We start from the raw sequence: 14,942 nt of genomic DNA, 5'->3' as shown, positions 1-14,942 counted from the left end.
TCTGTGTTTTTCAGAGACGATGGAGCTGCTGTGTGCGCCGGCCCAGACACACGGGAGCCTCACGGTGCTTTTCAACACTCCCCCAGCAGGGAACATGTGCTGCCGGGGAGCGACCACGCCTCCACCGGCCTGCCTCACATGTTGCCGCACACATTCACTGACTCCCACTGTGTGCCCTGCGGGAACACTAGAGAACAAAGGGAGTCTCGGGACGTATACTGCCGCATTTCGTCGCATTGATCAGCTGTTTCACAGTGAAAGACAAATCATCTTCATTAACAACTAGACCATTTCCTTGTTATTATGGTGCTTTAGGGAAGTTAGAGCGGTAATCAGTTAGTCGATTGACAGAAAATAATCACTAATTACTTTGATGATCTGGTATTTTAGCTCAAATTTGACGATGTATGCTTCTCTTTGTCATACATGAGTGTATCTTTGAGTTTGGAACTGCTGGTCGGACAAAACAAGACATTTAAAGGTGTAACCTTTGACTCTGGGGAATTATAATATTTTACACACAAAACAATAAATCCAGGAAATAATCTGCAGATAATCAATAATAAAAACAATCGTTAATTATAGTCCTAAAATAGTGTAAACTGCTGTTGTGTGATAGGCTGTTTTGCCTACTTGTGATCTCTGATTTTTTGTTCTAGGGTTTCCCATCCATCATGTAGTTTACAGTAGTGGGTTTGTGGGAGTTGATCACCCATTTCCGTCTTTCCCAGAGAGCACTAAAAACCTTTCATACAACTCATATACCTGATTTCCAGACATCTATAAATCACCAAATATTGATCTGCATTTCCACAGCACTGCACTGAAATCAATAGTTATTTTAAACGAGAGTCGGTCCGCGAGTAATAACGTTAGTTCTGACTGGAATTGGCTGAAACTGGATGTCAAATCGTCACATCAAAAACATCACAAATAAAAAGTTGGGAGCCACTGCTTCAACTTTTGCACGAATGGGAATGTGAGTGGTGATTTTGTTTTTAAAGGGAAGGGAATAGACTGGGCTTCAACACAGCAACACCATTTAAAAATACTGTTGTCTCATTCACCTCAAGTCACATGCAACTGTAGTAAGTTGACATTAACCCGCACCCACAGGTATCAATGTGGCCTTCATGTGCTCCTCGTAACTTCCTGTAAACCAAACGGGGTCCGAACAACCAGCAATTTGCTCGTTGCTGATTTGTCTTGTAGGACAAAGAAGAGCTTAGAGCCTTTCATGTCGTAGATGTGGAATGAAAAACGGAAAAACAAATATCTTAATGACACTGATTTCTTTTTTAAAATTACTTTAAAACATATTTGCTATAACAGTGACAATTTTTTTCATAGCTGTAGTGTAGGTCACTAAATGTACTTTATAGATAAATGGATAAATTGAGCTGACAAGCTTTATAACCATGTCGTACTTGAATATAAAACACTCCTTCATCTTAGTCTATGTGCAACACAACGTCTAGTTTTAATATTTACGATAACAACTAAATGCACCATTCTAGCAGCGAATGCACCACTCACGTGGACTGTCAGACGTCACCACCTAAACACGTGTCTTGGCACGGGATTGGCCAAACCGCTGCGGTTACGTCACCACCGATCTGCTCAGCGCACTGACGCGCTCATTAATATGTAGCAGACGAGGGCGGGGCTACGTAAATCAACATCATGGATGCTTTCAGTACATGGTCGGACTAGCGGGGGTTCCAACAGCCGGACACCCCGACCAACTGCAGCTTCATCCTGTATCAGTGTGACCATGGCTTAGTATTTGTTTTATTTCCTTGGTGAGAAAGTCTCTTCCACGGTCAGTGATAGAGAATATATATGTAAATATATATAGTCCTATATATATATCTATATATATATATATGTATATTCTCTTTTTTTGCCCAGGATGGATGTCTAAACTCAGGACTGGAGGAAATATTACCTCCCTCGATGGATATGATGTTTTCCTGCTGTCAAAAGTGAGTTGTTTCCTCCTATCCCGTGGATAAAATACTGACAGGTGAGTGAACTGCTTTTACTTTGAGTTTGAAAGTGTCTAAACTTTTGTCCAGTGACTTAATGTCCTGTTCTCCTCGCACTTTAATAACATGCCACTGTCAGCTGTTCTGCAGGCTTAAACGTGTCGTTTATAATGTGTATCATGAATGTCACACAGGCAGTGAATGGGGAGTTGCCATGTGCATTTCCAGCAGGTTTGTTATTTTTTTCATGGAGCAGCGGCAGCAGTGTATTACATAACAGTGTTGGGGGTGGGACTGTACTACAGTCTGCCAGGGACCATCTTATCAAGTTCATCCTGCTGCAGCCTCACCAGCATGTGCATGCTGTCATGTTTACTGAGGAGGCTGAGGCCACACACAGGACACACACAACCACTGTTATGAATGGGCTGGCTGTCTTATCTTTATATCGAATTTATCATAAACTGGGTTGTAGTGTCTTATATCAAATGTTTCCTATTCAAGTGATGTAAAACACTTTACTGTTTACCAAAAATACACCTTCATATTCCTTTCTTAGAGTTTATAGTGACTTAAATGAAAGTTTTATCTACAGAATGTCACTCTAATATCACTACTATGACATAGATTATGTTCCTATTATTTTGTGTTCAAGGATTTTTATAATTTTCTTTCAACAGGATATGAAATAGACTGCTTGTTTGATTGTATTTTTAAAGCAATGTAACCATTGTGTATTATACTTCCTTGGCTGACTCACAAGTCCGGTTTTTCAGTTTCATTCAGCCTGAGATATTTACTTGATTTGTGTCCTGTTAACTATTTGTGTGGCCACAAATAAACTGATTCTTGATCGCTTCCAAAAAAAAAAAAAAAAAAAACAAGAAACTTGTCATATTTCATAAGCATCAAAGAGCACAGCTCTGTTAGATTAGATCATTGCACGTGTTACATTTCTTTTTACATTTACACAATGGGTCATTTTTCAGTAGTAGTGCTGTTCTGGAAATGGCCCTAACACCATTCTGATTATAAATCATAAACTAGTCCCATTTTTCAACTATTATAATCAGGAAACAATACACGTTTCTCCCCTGAACACAGACAGTCTCTGCAGTCTCTCACTGCCAGCTAAGTAGGCCTATGCTCACCTGTCATATGGGACTGCAAGAATGATGTGTGTGCCATTTAAACTTTGGGGCTTTCAGAAACTAAACTTGTTTTCTGTGCGCATTTGAATCTAACACATTTGACTGAAAATGTCATTTTAACACTACTGGATCCACAAATTGATTATAAGGGATCAGATGTTAGAGCATCTAGCTTTTTATTTGCATATTACTGAAAACATTTTTTAAAGTACTATATTGCACAGCAAGTCTGTTAGCATCAACCATATTTGTCCATATCACCATTGAGATATTTAGTTTGGTTTAGATATTTCATCTTAATTAATTCAGAAGATCTCATTCAGATCAACATTTCATTTTAACCTGAGAATAAATTACATCTAAACATCACAAGAGTCAGTCACATGAAGCAGTCATCACACACACGCTCATCAAAACAGTTACAAGTATAATTAACGCTATCATTAAGTTGAACTTCAAAGTCCTTCAGGTCTCAGAGGAATGCGACTAACTCTAGTGTATTGTGCTACATTCCAGTAATAAGGGGCATGTTACTGGAAACCAGTGTGTCCCAGTTCAGAGTTGGTCATTTGGCCACAAAAAATAGGAGACACACTATGTTGATAATAAGATAATATATTAAATCAAATTGACAACTTAACCACGTATTTTTAAAAAAGCATGGGGTGTGGATGTCAGTAGAGTCAGTGGTGTAGGGTTTGTACAGGTGCAACATGTATGTACATGTTGTAATGTGCAGAAAGAGAAACTAAGGCAACATAACCCAAACCAACAGGTAACTGTAGGGGGAGCAGGGGTGGATTTTTTGGGCTGATGCTGATATTAGGGAGTAAAAAATTCTGATATTGATATATCAGCCAATAATCTTATTTATATAGGATGTACACATAAATGCACATTTTTGCAATAATCTCTCAAATGTGGTTATCAAACACTTGTGACAAAGATATGTAATGGAGGCATGATATTTTACAGTTCGACAATAAACTTCATTGTATAAAATGAAATCAGTGCACTGAAAGAGTAAACTTCACTGAGAATTTAATAATTATAAATAACTATAAATTAAAAAAATCAAAAAAACATGTACGTATATATTAAACTTCAATTAATAGAAAGATTCAAATATACATAAAATGCTGTCTGTATAACACATATATGTGCATATCAGACAAAATATATGCCAATACTGATATATCTATATATGATAATATGGGCTGAGCAATATATCGAACGGGCTCTTATAACCACATCATGAAGTGGCAACATGTGGCGCACCCCGACAGGAACAATTCCCTGTACCAGCTCACAATCCAGCACAGCATAATGGCGCGTCACAGGAATTAAACCCAGCTCCATCATACCCTTCATCAGTACAAAACCCCCCTTTTCTGTCTCAGGTGAAAAAGGCAGCACTGACTCCACAATAAATTAATGTTTAGCGCCTGTGTTATGCAACAGCTTAATTGGTACATGCTCACTACTCACCAAGGACACAAAAGCATTGTCAATGAACGGCTGAAAACCAGAACCAGTATAGCATAGCTGGAGCATACAATGGCGAACAAGATGAAGGCGAATGACATGAAGACAACAGTGAATGATGCTTTTGGCTTCAACAGCAGACACTTGTCCTTCCAATGACCCTCCCCATGCCAGTAATTACACACTCAGGTAAATGCAGGCTTACATGAGGAACCATGTGAAAAATTTGGACCACCACAGGAGTTACAATTATCTTCTCCACTTCTCCAGTCACCTCAAGAGCATGTCTCTGAAAAACCACCCCTATGCATCAATACAAAATCAGCTGATTCAGCTGCTTTAAGCACGGTGTAGGGCTTTTACATTTACATACGTAGCAATGCGTTGAGGGAAAGCATTTTTAACTGTTCCAACACAATCAGCTCATAAAGACCACCGATGGTAAACATGGGAATTGAAATCACAGACAAAGTACATTTGTTTGTTTATCACCCTTCATCCAATTTCTGAACTTGTGGTGATACGCTTCAGGGACCAGCTGGTATGCCTTTAACACATCCGCTTTCACTGCCTCATATTCCAAGCCATGCTCTCCACATACAGCTGAGTATGCCTGCTGGGCTCTCCCAGTGAGGATATACTGAAGCATCAGTACTCTGTCCAAACCTGTCCAAAGAGAGTGAAAAAAGTGTCAGGGTCTCGCTCATTAAACTTCAGCACCAAATGTAAATTAGCCACAACATCAGTACCACCAGGTGCAGAGCCAACAGAAGCAGAATCCTCTAGACCCTACTAAACCCCCCGGAAGCTCACCCTCTCTGATTAACTGTAACTTGGACTGTTGTAAGGTGCAACATGTACATACAGTATATACATACACTATAACTCAAACTAAAACGAGCGCCTGTAGGGAGGAACAGAGAGAGCAGCAGCAGAGAGGAAGCTGTTAGCTGCAGCCAGGATTTATAACCTGGGAACACTGGTGCCAAGTGTTCCAGTTTGTACTGATGACCCACCTGTTGAACAAAGCAGAAAGACAGGTGAGTCACAGAAGCACTAGAAACAGCAGGGGTCATCACAGTTGGTATGAGGGAAAAGTTAACCATTCAGTGATGTATGATTCTTCACTTCAGAAAATAAAAGAATCCCGCACACTGTCCATCACTTGGACTCATTTTAAGTGATATTCAAGTCAAGAGTTTTTAATCACTGAGACGTAATGATGGTGTGCAAATTTTTTTTTGAAATTACGTGTTTCTTCACTTTGAATCCAGCTAATGATGTTAAATATCTCAACTACTAAGACAGCATGTTTTTATCAACACTGCTGATGCCTTCTAGATGTCAGTGATGACCGTTGATCTTTTCATGGAACTCACAATGGTGCGTGTGACAACTGTCTGCACGCACTATCAATTGAGAGCAGGGGTCAAAGTCGGAACATCAAAGCTCTGTGCTTCTCTGAAATGCAGACATTTAGATCATTACATGAATAAAAGAGATCTGCAGGTCGTCAAAAGACTGTAACAGAGGGCCTGGTTTGCAGAAGAGCCGATGACATACAAAAGGTATCATCAACATAAAATGAACATAAAATAAATATTATTTATATATAAAGTGTGTGACTGTGAGTATTGAAATTTTTGAAGTACATACTAATTAATTCAAGATTGTATAACGAAATGTAGTTTGTAGTCCCTTAATGCTACTCACAAAAACAGAAATTATATAAATGGATTAATAAATAATAAGAATGCAGGAATTGCTGCACTGGGTATCTTATTATATAATTGCAGTGTGCCTGGTTCAATACTGGCCAGGGATGATTGTTGATTGTTGCATGTCATCCACCTTCTCTGCCAATGTGGTTTGTCTGTTTCTACTGTCTGGCAGTAAAAGCTAAAATGACTATTTTTGTCTTCATACTGTAAAGCTAGCCACCTGCAAATTACTCATTAGAGCCACACAGATAATTTCACCATTCTGTTGTCAGATGATGTATAAAGTGACCAGTGGGACAAGCTCTCAAACATTGATATTGTCCTTTTTACTCAGCGTCATGGTCTATATGCCTCAATATGATCCTAATATCCAATATTCAGAATACAATACTCCACTTGCTTTCAGGTAAAAGCCAAACCACTAGAGCTTGAGGGTTCAAAGAATTGAAGACACAGGCCCACTCAATATATATTATACACAGATTATAATTGCTCCCTGTGTTATTAGGTGTGATATTATTGTTGTGTTATAATCAGGATTCAGATATTTTACACTTGTACAATAAGACATTGGTTCTCAGGCTTTGCCACAGCCTGGTAAACTCAATTACCAGTAGTAATATCCAGTACAGTTAACATTTGTTTGTATGCTTTCATTTTAAAGGTCTGGAATGCCAAAGGAACTGGGGCATTTTGGGGAGCGGGCTGCCCGAAACACTTCAAAAAATGCTAAGGATAAGAGTAACAGTGCCACCCTGCGGGCGTCCCAGGGTGGCACCCATAGAGAGCAATCTGGAATGGGTGACATGAGCAACCGCATGCTGCGCTGTGACTCAGAGAAGGACTCTGAAAAAGACTCAGGGTACTCAGGTGAGCAAAAGTCCATTTCCATTTATGGACGCAGACTCCATGAATACCTGACAGATTTCAGTCCCTTTCTATCTTTCATGATGTCAGTGCTGATAAACATGCACTACGGTTCAACTAATATTGATTTTAATGGCTTCTATGATACCTAGTTATTTATATATTTATTGATTTGTTTTCATCTTCATAACTGGGGAGTTTCCCTGAGAATAGTTCAACACCCTGCTTCACACTCACACAGTTACACACAGTCACACCTGGAAGCTGCCCAGTACAACCACAATGGTCACTGAGCAGCTCCATTGGAAAAGTGCCTTGCTGTGCTCAGAGATGATAGTGATGGTGATTGGCTAATGCTTTGTTTCTCCTACATGTTGTATATGTTTTATATCCGCTCCACCTCCTCTAAGTCCTGGTTCTCCCTCTCCCTCAGAGGCTGGCTCCGACTCTGTCCACACTGATGTAGACGACCAGCGCAGCAGTGTGAGCGAACCTCACAGGGAGAGCAGGGAAAGTTCGAACAACAACGGTGTGAACGCTGCAGGCCGCAACATGCCTCCTTATGAGGAGCTCACCCCTATATACGTCATCAAAAACCTGGTGGTCAAGCCGGTGAGCTATCCAGTTACAGATAACAACTTGCTGTTTCAGACGTTTCACTTTGTTACATAATAAACAGATTCAAGTAAGGAAATGGTAGGAAAAAAGGAACATTCAGTCACCAGTCAGCGTATTATCTTTTATTCATTAAGTGTATCTTAATTGTTTCCTTTATTAGTTGTCATCAAATCAACAGTAATTGATTTTCTAATTGACTAACTGATTGGCCTTGCAATATTATATTGAAGCCACCATGTTAACTATATACAACTACTGTTTAACAACAGATCAAATAACATTAGTATTAGTAGTATTTATAGTTAATGAATGCTTAATACATACATATAGCTGACAACTGGGGGTGGGCACAAACACCTGTACAATATAATGCAGTTCAGTACATTAGTACTGGAATATACTGTAAGGCTGCAACTACCAATTATTTCCCTTGTGGATTAATCTGAAGACATGAATTCATTATTTTGTCTATTAAACATCTGAAAAAAAGCAGAAAATGTCCATCATAGTTTCTGAGAATCCAATGTTATGTCTTCAGATGTCTTGTCCAACCAACAGTCGAAAACCCCCCAAAATAATCTGATATGAAACAGAGCAAAGCAGCAAATTCTCACATTGAAGAACGTGCAACCAGAAAATTCTTACTACTTCTTGAAAAATGACTTAAACAGTTAATTGATTATCAAAATAGCTGCTGATTAATTTTCTATTTCTGGACTAATCAATGAATCAGCTATTTGTTTCAGCTCTAATATGTGCTTTGTGAAAATTGTTAAGCCTACAATATCATTGATTTTACAACCTTTTAGTCTTAACTGCACATCCAGCAGATGCAGAGCAACATAAGCATTCATTTGGAGTTGTGTTTGATATCCACCAACTGAGAAAAAAGCTCTTTACTAAAGCAGCTTTAAATATTTTTCGAGACCGTACTGGAGAATGTTGAAAACTAAAGATTGTCAAATGTCACAGGACCTTTTTGCCCTGAGTTGAGACTCCCATCAGGTTGTGAAAAAACCAACACAGACAACCAAACTCCAACCACATAACCATAACCCCAGAAAGATTCAACTTTGATAATAGTTTGGTAGAGGTTGTTGGAGCACTGCCTACAGTATTGTGCAAAGGTTTTAGGTAAGGATGCTTTCAAAAATAATGTCATGAATAGTTTTTATTTATCAGTTAACTTCATACAAAGTTGAGTAAACAGCAGAAACCTAAATGAAATCTCCTCAGTATACCTGCACACTCTTTTTCAAGGAACTTGGCAGGTCAGTTGTTCCTGCATCTAGGAGAAGTTGCCACACTTCTGTGGATTTAGGCATCTCAGCTGCTTCTGTCTCTCCGTGTAATCCCAGATTGACTCCATGATGTTGAGATCAGGGCTCTGTGGGGGCCAAACCATCTGTTGCAGGACTCCTTGTTCTTCCTGTTGCTGAAGATAGTTCTTTATGACTCTGGCTGTATGTTTGGGCTCATTGTCATGCTGCAGAATACATTAGATGTTGAGGTTCTTCTCCATAATACAATACTATCAAGGAGTTGTCTGATTGGTCCCAAAAGTGCCTACAACATTTGCACAGTACTGTGTTTGTATATTCTATATAATTACTAATCCAAGTTTTGTTTACTGGCTGCTTTAAATACATCAGCTTGTTATGATATTCCTTCAGGCCTCAGTTATGTTTGTGTCCTACAGCTTATCTCTTTGTGACGTTAACCTCCTCCCCATCTTTTGCTCTTTCCTTTACTCTGGTCTCTATTTGCTGTTCACATAAAACCCGCTCACAACCTCCTGGTGGTACAGTCTAGACCAGAGCAGCTTCTGCATGGCCCCCTGGCATGGAGCGGGGGTTGGCACAGCCTTACCACTGCCAAAGCGCCCACCCAGCTCTTACTGATCCAACAGCCAGCAATACCTGCATCTTCCTCTTCTACCCCAACCTCTTCATCCAGTCTATCAGGACCACAAGGTCAAGTTAAGAAAGGAGGCAGCCGCAGCAACCAGAACCACAGCAGCAAGAATTCATACCTGCCCATTCTGAATTCTTACCCTCGCATCGCTCCCCACCCCAGGAAGGAGAGCCATGAGGGCAAGGGTGCCAAATGGGCGGAGGGGGTTAAGGAGAGTGGCAGTGAAGGCCAGAGCCAGAGCAAGAGAGTGTGCACTGAAGAAGAGAAGAGGGAGGCTGTATCTACCACCAGCCACCTCCTCAATCCCCAGCAGCAGCACCAGAAAGAGGGTAGGGTCCATTCCCATTCCCAGTGTAAAGGTAGGGGGGGCCACAGCTCCTCTCCAAGCTCATCTCACTGCCGATTGCCAAACTCCACCACCCATCCCAAATCCCACCACTGCCAACAAAGCTCAGGCTCTGACAGTGTGGGCTCACCTTCCGTCTCCAGCTCCCAGACACCCTCACCACCTTCTTCTTCTGACTCCCCCTCATCCTCCTCTCCTCCCTCGTCTTCTCCCTCCTCCTCCACAAGTCACAGCCCCTACCGCTTGGCCCCAGACAGCTCGTCTACCCGCCAGCGCCGTTTCCTCAACACAGCTGAGATCCTAAACCAGTCAGGCCTGCTGGCCATCACGCTACGCACCAAGGAACTGTTGAAGCAGAACGCAGCCACTGAAAGAGAAATCGCCCAGCTCCGTCAGCACACCCATCTCCTGTGCCAGGCCGCCCAGGCCAGCCAGAACAGGTGCAACAAAGATTCAGACAGCCTCGACAAACTCCTCCAGGCAATGACTGAGTCGGGCTCCTACCCAAACCTAGACTTAAATCAACTGAAAGAGCTCAGCTGCATCCACCAACAGAGCAAGACTAGAGGTGAGGAAGTCAAAGAGAAGGATAATGACATGAGAACCAGTAAGACACACAGCAACCTGCTGCAGAACCTGGTGTCTTTATACAACATAGATGATGGAACATCACCTCCCTCTCCACTGTTTGCCCCCTCGCCAGATACAGAAGAGACAGAGCATGCTGACTGTCCTCTGGACTCCATGTCCACCTCTCTCTCTGTTTCTTTTTCCAGGTCTGTCCCTGAGCAGGGACACAGACAAGCAGTCATGGATAAGGACTTACGTGATTTCATGTTGCCAGAGAGCTCTACGCACAATAACTATCTCCTCTAGCTTCCTGGGGAAAAGGACATGGATGTGTGATGACTTACAGGGTAACATGTCCACATGTGGTTGAAAGGTGTTGAAATGATTAACACACATGATTCACAGTTCAATATGATTGATATATTTTCCTACTTTTAAGTCAGGGATTTCCTAAATCCAGGTGTCCATTTTTCAACTATATGTTGCCTTCTGTGGATGAGCCTGTTATTCAGGTGGCCTCATACACAGTCAGTGTATGGACATCCAATATGTCCAATATATCCAGTTAGTGACATGCATCAAATGATAAAGGTGGCAGAAGCAGTGAGACAACTGAAACCTGTTTACAGACAGACAGAACATAATGTTGTTTCCACCTCTCAGGTCTGTGGTGCAGATTCCCAACATCATAGGCTGATAACTGGCTTTTGCTCTTATCTGTTTCCTCTAAGAGTTTGACCGATAACAACATCACTTCACACAGGGGTCAACAAGCTTTCAGTGGGTGGCTTATTACAGTATTTTCTGATTGCTTTGGCTCAGTTTTCACAACAGAGTTTTAATGAGGAAAACTCTGAGCCAAACCGACCTTCTAGATTCTTCCCTTTAAACACAAAAAGCTGCCCAGAGTGCAATGCACCACATGTTCAGTCCTCAGAATACAGACCGCAATTTCTATTCTGTTACTAAACATACAGATAACTGAATCAAGGCAACATCAATGTGTGTTTGCAAGCATTTGTCCTTGTTTTACAGTAACAACAGTACCCAGGTGAGCAATATGGCCACATAACTGCTAATTAAAAACATGACCATGATTTATTTCCTTTTAATTATTGTCAAAAATGTTGCAATATATAAAGTATCTATTACTATTATGTAAAATGTTAAATGCTGCAGTCACAGTCATCATTTTCTAAATTCATTTTTGCTCTGCACCATTTCAAATACTGACTTCTGCATGAATTGAAATGTTTTACATTTTTGAATTATTTGATAATCACAATCTTATTTTAAAATCAACAATGATTCAAATTGTAGTTACAGTATGCTCAGATAAACTTGCTGTGTGATGCATAACCTAATTTCATACATATGTTTTCCTTTTGAGCACTATATGAGATTTTGAGGCCAAAATGAGGGGTATGGCTTTTTCTGTACAAGAGTTTTTCAAATTGAAAGGTGAGCCAAAGGCAATTAAATAAAATACTGTGATTAATGGATAGGGAGTGGTACAGATTACATAACACACCCTCTGGCAGTCTCAGCTCTTCTACACTAGATGGGATCAGCTGATTGCACTCTAAATTCACAAATTGGTAGTCTAAAATGTGATTGTTCTTCATGCTCGTTTTGACTGGGAATTTATGATTTGCCACTGACATGATTAGTCAGATCAAAAGACATAGTGAATGTTCACAGTCTGCGTACACAGACAGTTGTCCATTGAACCTCCACATGTTGCTTTTTGAGATTTGGCTGAGTTGGAAAGCCTGTTCTACCAAACATGGTTTCTGTCAAACCTAAATAAATATTGTGGGTGCATCCAATAATCATCTACTACAGGCATGTGTCAAACTGTTCATCTGTAATTGGTCATGACCACTTAGTTTTGGACATCTTGCCTGACAGGACTGTGTATGTTCACATTGCACACTCTACTTTTACCCCAAGGATTACTTAATGAAATTTCTACTGATACTCATATTCCAGTAGGTGTATGATCTCGCTTGGCAGTACATTATTGTGGATTATTTGCTTTTTTAATTTTTTTTTCCCTCAGTCATGTTTGAATGTCTGAAGAGTGCATGAAGATGTGTGAGTGTGTTTGTTAGTGAGTGTGTGCAGATCTGTGATGCAATAGCTTGTAAACATGCACTTGCTTACCATGATTTCATTATAGATTTAATCAATTATGTATACTGTAGATTGGTTGTAGATGTGGGGCACTGATCTTAATTACTGTTAAATATAATCCGGTATATGGCAAAATAAATGGACTGTCTTCACATGCTCTCAAATACAACCTTAAAAAATAAATCTAGTCTGACTCATGAACAGATATATTGAGATTGTGTGTTTTGTCTGATAATGATAACCTTTGCCATTAAATGCCTGAAAGCAAGTGCTACAGAATGTTGTAAAGTACAGGAAACCACCTGCTTTCTTAAGAGGATGTTTGAGGTCACATGTAAGAATACGCCCTTTAAAAATGTTGTGTTTCTTTATTTTGGCTTTTGAAAACCCAAAACATAAGGTCTCTGTGTTTTTGAAACTGAAATTGGCAAATTTATGCTATACACAGTAATAAATGATGGGAAACAGCATTTCACACAAACCAGTGTGTTTGACCTGTTTGACAGAAATAATAGATAGTATAAAGTTGTTAAACAATTCACAAATGACAGTATGTTTGACAAGAAAGACAACACTATGTGCCATTTCTACATTTTAAAATGACAGTTCTTGCTGTTGATGGGAAGATAGCTGATGGAAAATTGATAGAAAGAATTGACTGCCTTTTATTTAACTGCATTTGTAGACTGTAGTATGTTCCTCTGTTGTAAAAACTTTGATTCAATGAACGTCGTTGTCAAACTCTTAAAGGATTCACATAGCATTGTCTGAATACTCTCATGGTGTATTTATTTCAGGCATACATTGTCATTGTATCCAGCCTGTTATTAATAAAATCTGGAGCATACGGCCTAGCATTTTATGTTTTAATATTGAAAAATGAAATTATTATTTTATGTGTACAAGTAATGCATATGTGTTCCTCTTCCATGCAAATCACAATACAGACAGAGGTTTGGTAAAGTATTAATCAGCCTCAGCAAACCTGTTATACTGCAGCTTTTTATTCCTCAGCAGTAGCAGTATGGAGGAGTGCGTAAACCCATCAATCAATATTCCCAAAACAAAACTGAATACTGCATTTGTAAGCGTGAATATGGTGAAACAGAACTACAATGCTCAGTCTTCAGGAATAGATGGCCTTCTTCTTTCTCTGTCAATACGGGATTTCTGAGAAGGGAAGAGAAGACCGCGCTCTTCATCAGGATCTGTTTGGGTCTTCGGGTCCTGGTCTGTCTGTGCAACATGTGGATCATGAAGGCCTAACTTCATTTGCATGTAGTTTTACTAGGTATGTGTCATTGCACAGCATCCACTGTTATAGCTCACAGGACAGATAAAAATCAAGCTCATTACTAGAGATTTAATTATGGATCACTTTCTGCCAGTTCCAGCTTCCTCCAGCAGGTGGCATTGTTATCCAGTATTTATAAAAGAAGGTTATAAGGAGTGATTTACAAGACAGACAGACTGGAAGGATGGGTCTGTTTAAGTAACATTTGCTAAAAACTACAGTTACCAGCTGTTTTACTGAGCCTTTTATGGAAATGAAACTATATATTTGTGAGCCATTTTTAAAGATTAACATCTTCAGTAGAAATCAGTGGGCTTGGGGCTGAGAGATACGGGCAGGGTAGTGAAGTCAGAAAGTATTGAGAGACAAACACATTGTTGATTTTGGTCTTTTCATAAGAATTGTTGACAATAACAAAAATACAGAATAATGCCAAACTTATCCCTTAAAGATATCCAGGCAGAGAGCTCCAGACCTTACTGCAAAAGCCTGGTCACCCGTAGTTTTGAGCTCTCCAAGTGTTTTCTCCAGAGTCTTGTCTCCAGAACTGGATGTCCAAGTCCAGAGAAAAGAGTGTGTTGCCTATGTTATTTACAGTTTTTTTTGCCTTGTTTTTCATTGGAGGGGGCCAAAAAGTCTGTAGGCATATGGAGAGATAATAGTGCATTTATTTTTCATAAATTTTTTCACTGTGAAGTCGAAACATCCACACGGCATGGAAAGAAAAGTCTATATATTATTTACACAACTAAAAATGTAAATGAGGTTGAAGTGAGAAATTAGGTACACTTAATGTGAATATTTAACCAACGAAATTCTCATTGTTCATATTTTTTACAGAAAATCACATTG

At 39.8% G+C, this 14,942-nt stretch overlaps 1 protein-coding gene across 2 annotated transcripts; it reads left to right on the top strand.

Annotated features, from left to right (window-relative positions):
• Positions 1-1,605: 1,605 nt before the first annotated feature.
• On the top strand, positions 1,606-13,001 carry LOC121910683 (CLOCK-interacting pacemaker-like). Of its 2 annotated transcripts, none has more exons than XM_042431970.1 (5): positions 1,606-1,802; positions 1,912-2,026; positions 7,010-7,215; positions 7,646-7,824; positions 9,638-13,001. In XM_042431970.1, the coding sequence occupies exons 3-5, from the start codon at positions 7,017-7,019 to the stop codon at positions 10,964-10,966; spliced, it is 1,707 nt and encodes a 568-aa protein (XP_042287904.1). In that variant the 5' UTR covers positions 1,606-1,802; positions 1,912-2,026; positions 7,010-7,016; the 3' UTR covers positions 10,967-13,001. The 2 variants fall into 2 exon arrangements, with proteins under 2 accessions (XP_042287904.1, XP_042287903.1); XM_042431969.1 differs by having other exon boundaries at positions 1,606-1,822.
• The last annotated feature ends 1,941 nt before the right edge of the window (positions 13,002-14,942 follow it).

The sequence above is a fragment of the Thunnus maccoyii genome, chromosome 13, assembly GCF_910596095.1.
Source record: "Thunnus maccoyii chromosome 13, fThuMac1.1, whole genome shotgun sequence".
Lineage (NCBI taxonomy): Eukaryota > Metazoa > Chordata > Actinopteri > Scombriformes > Scombridae > Thunnus > Thunnus maccoyii.
The sequence above is the reverse complement of the archived record's forward strand: the minus strand, read 5'-3'. Positions and strand labels throughout refer to the sequence as shown.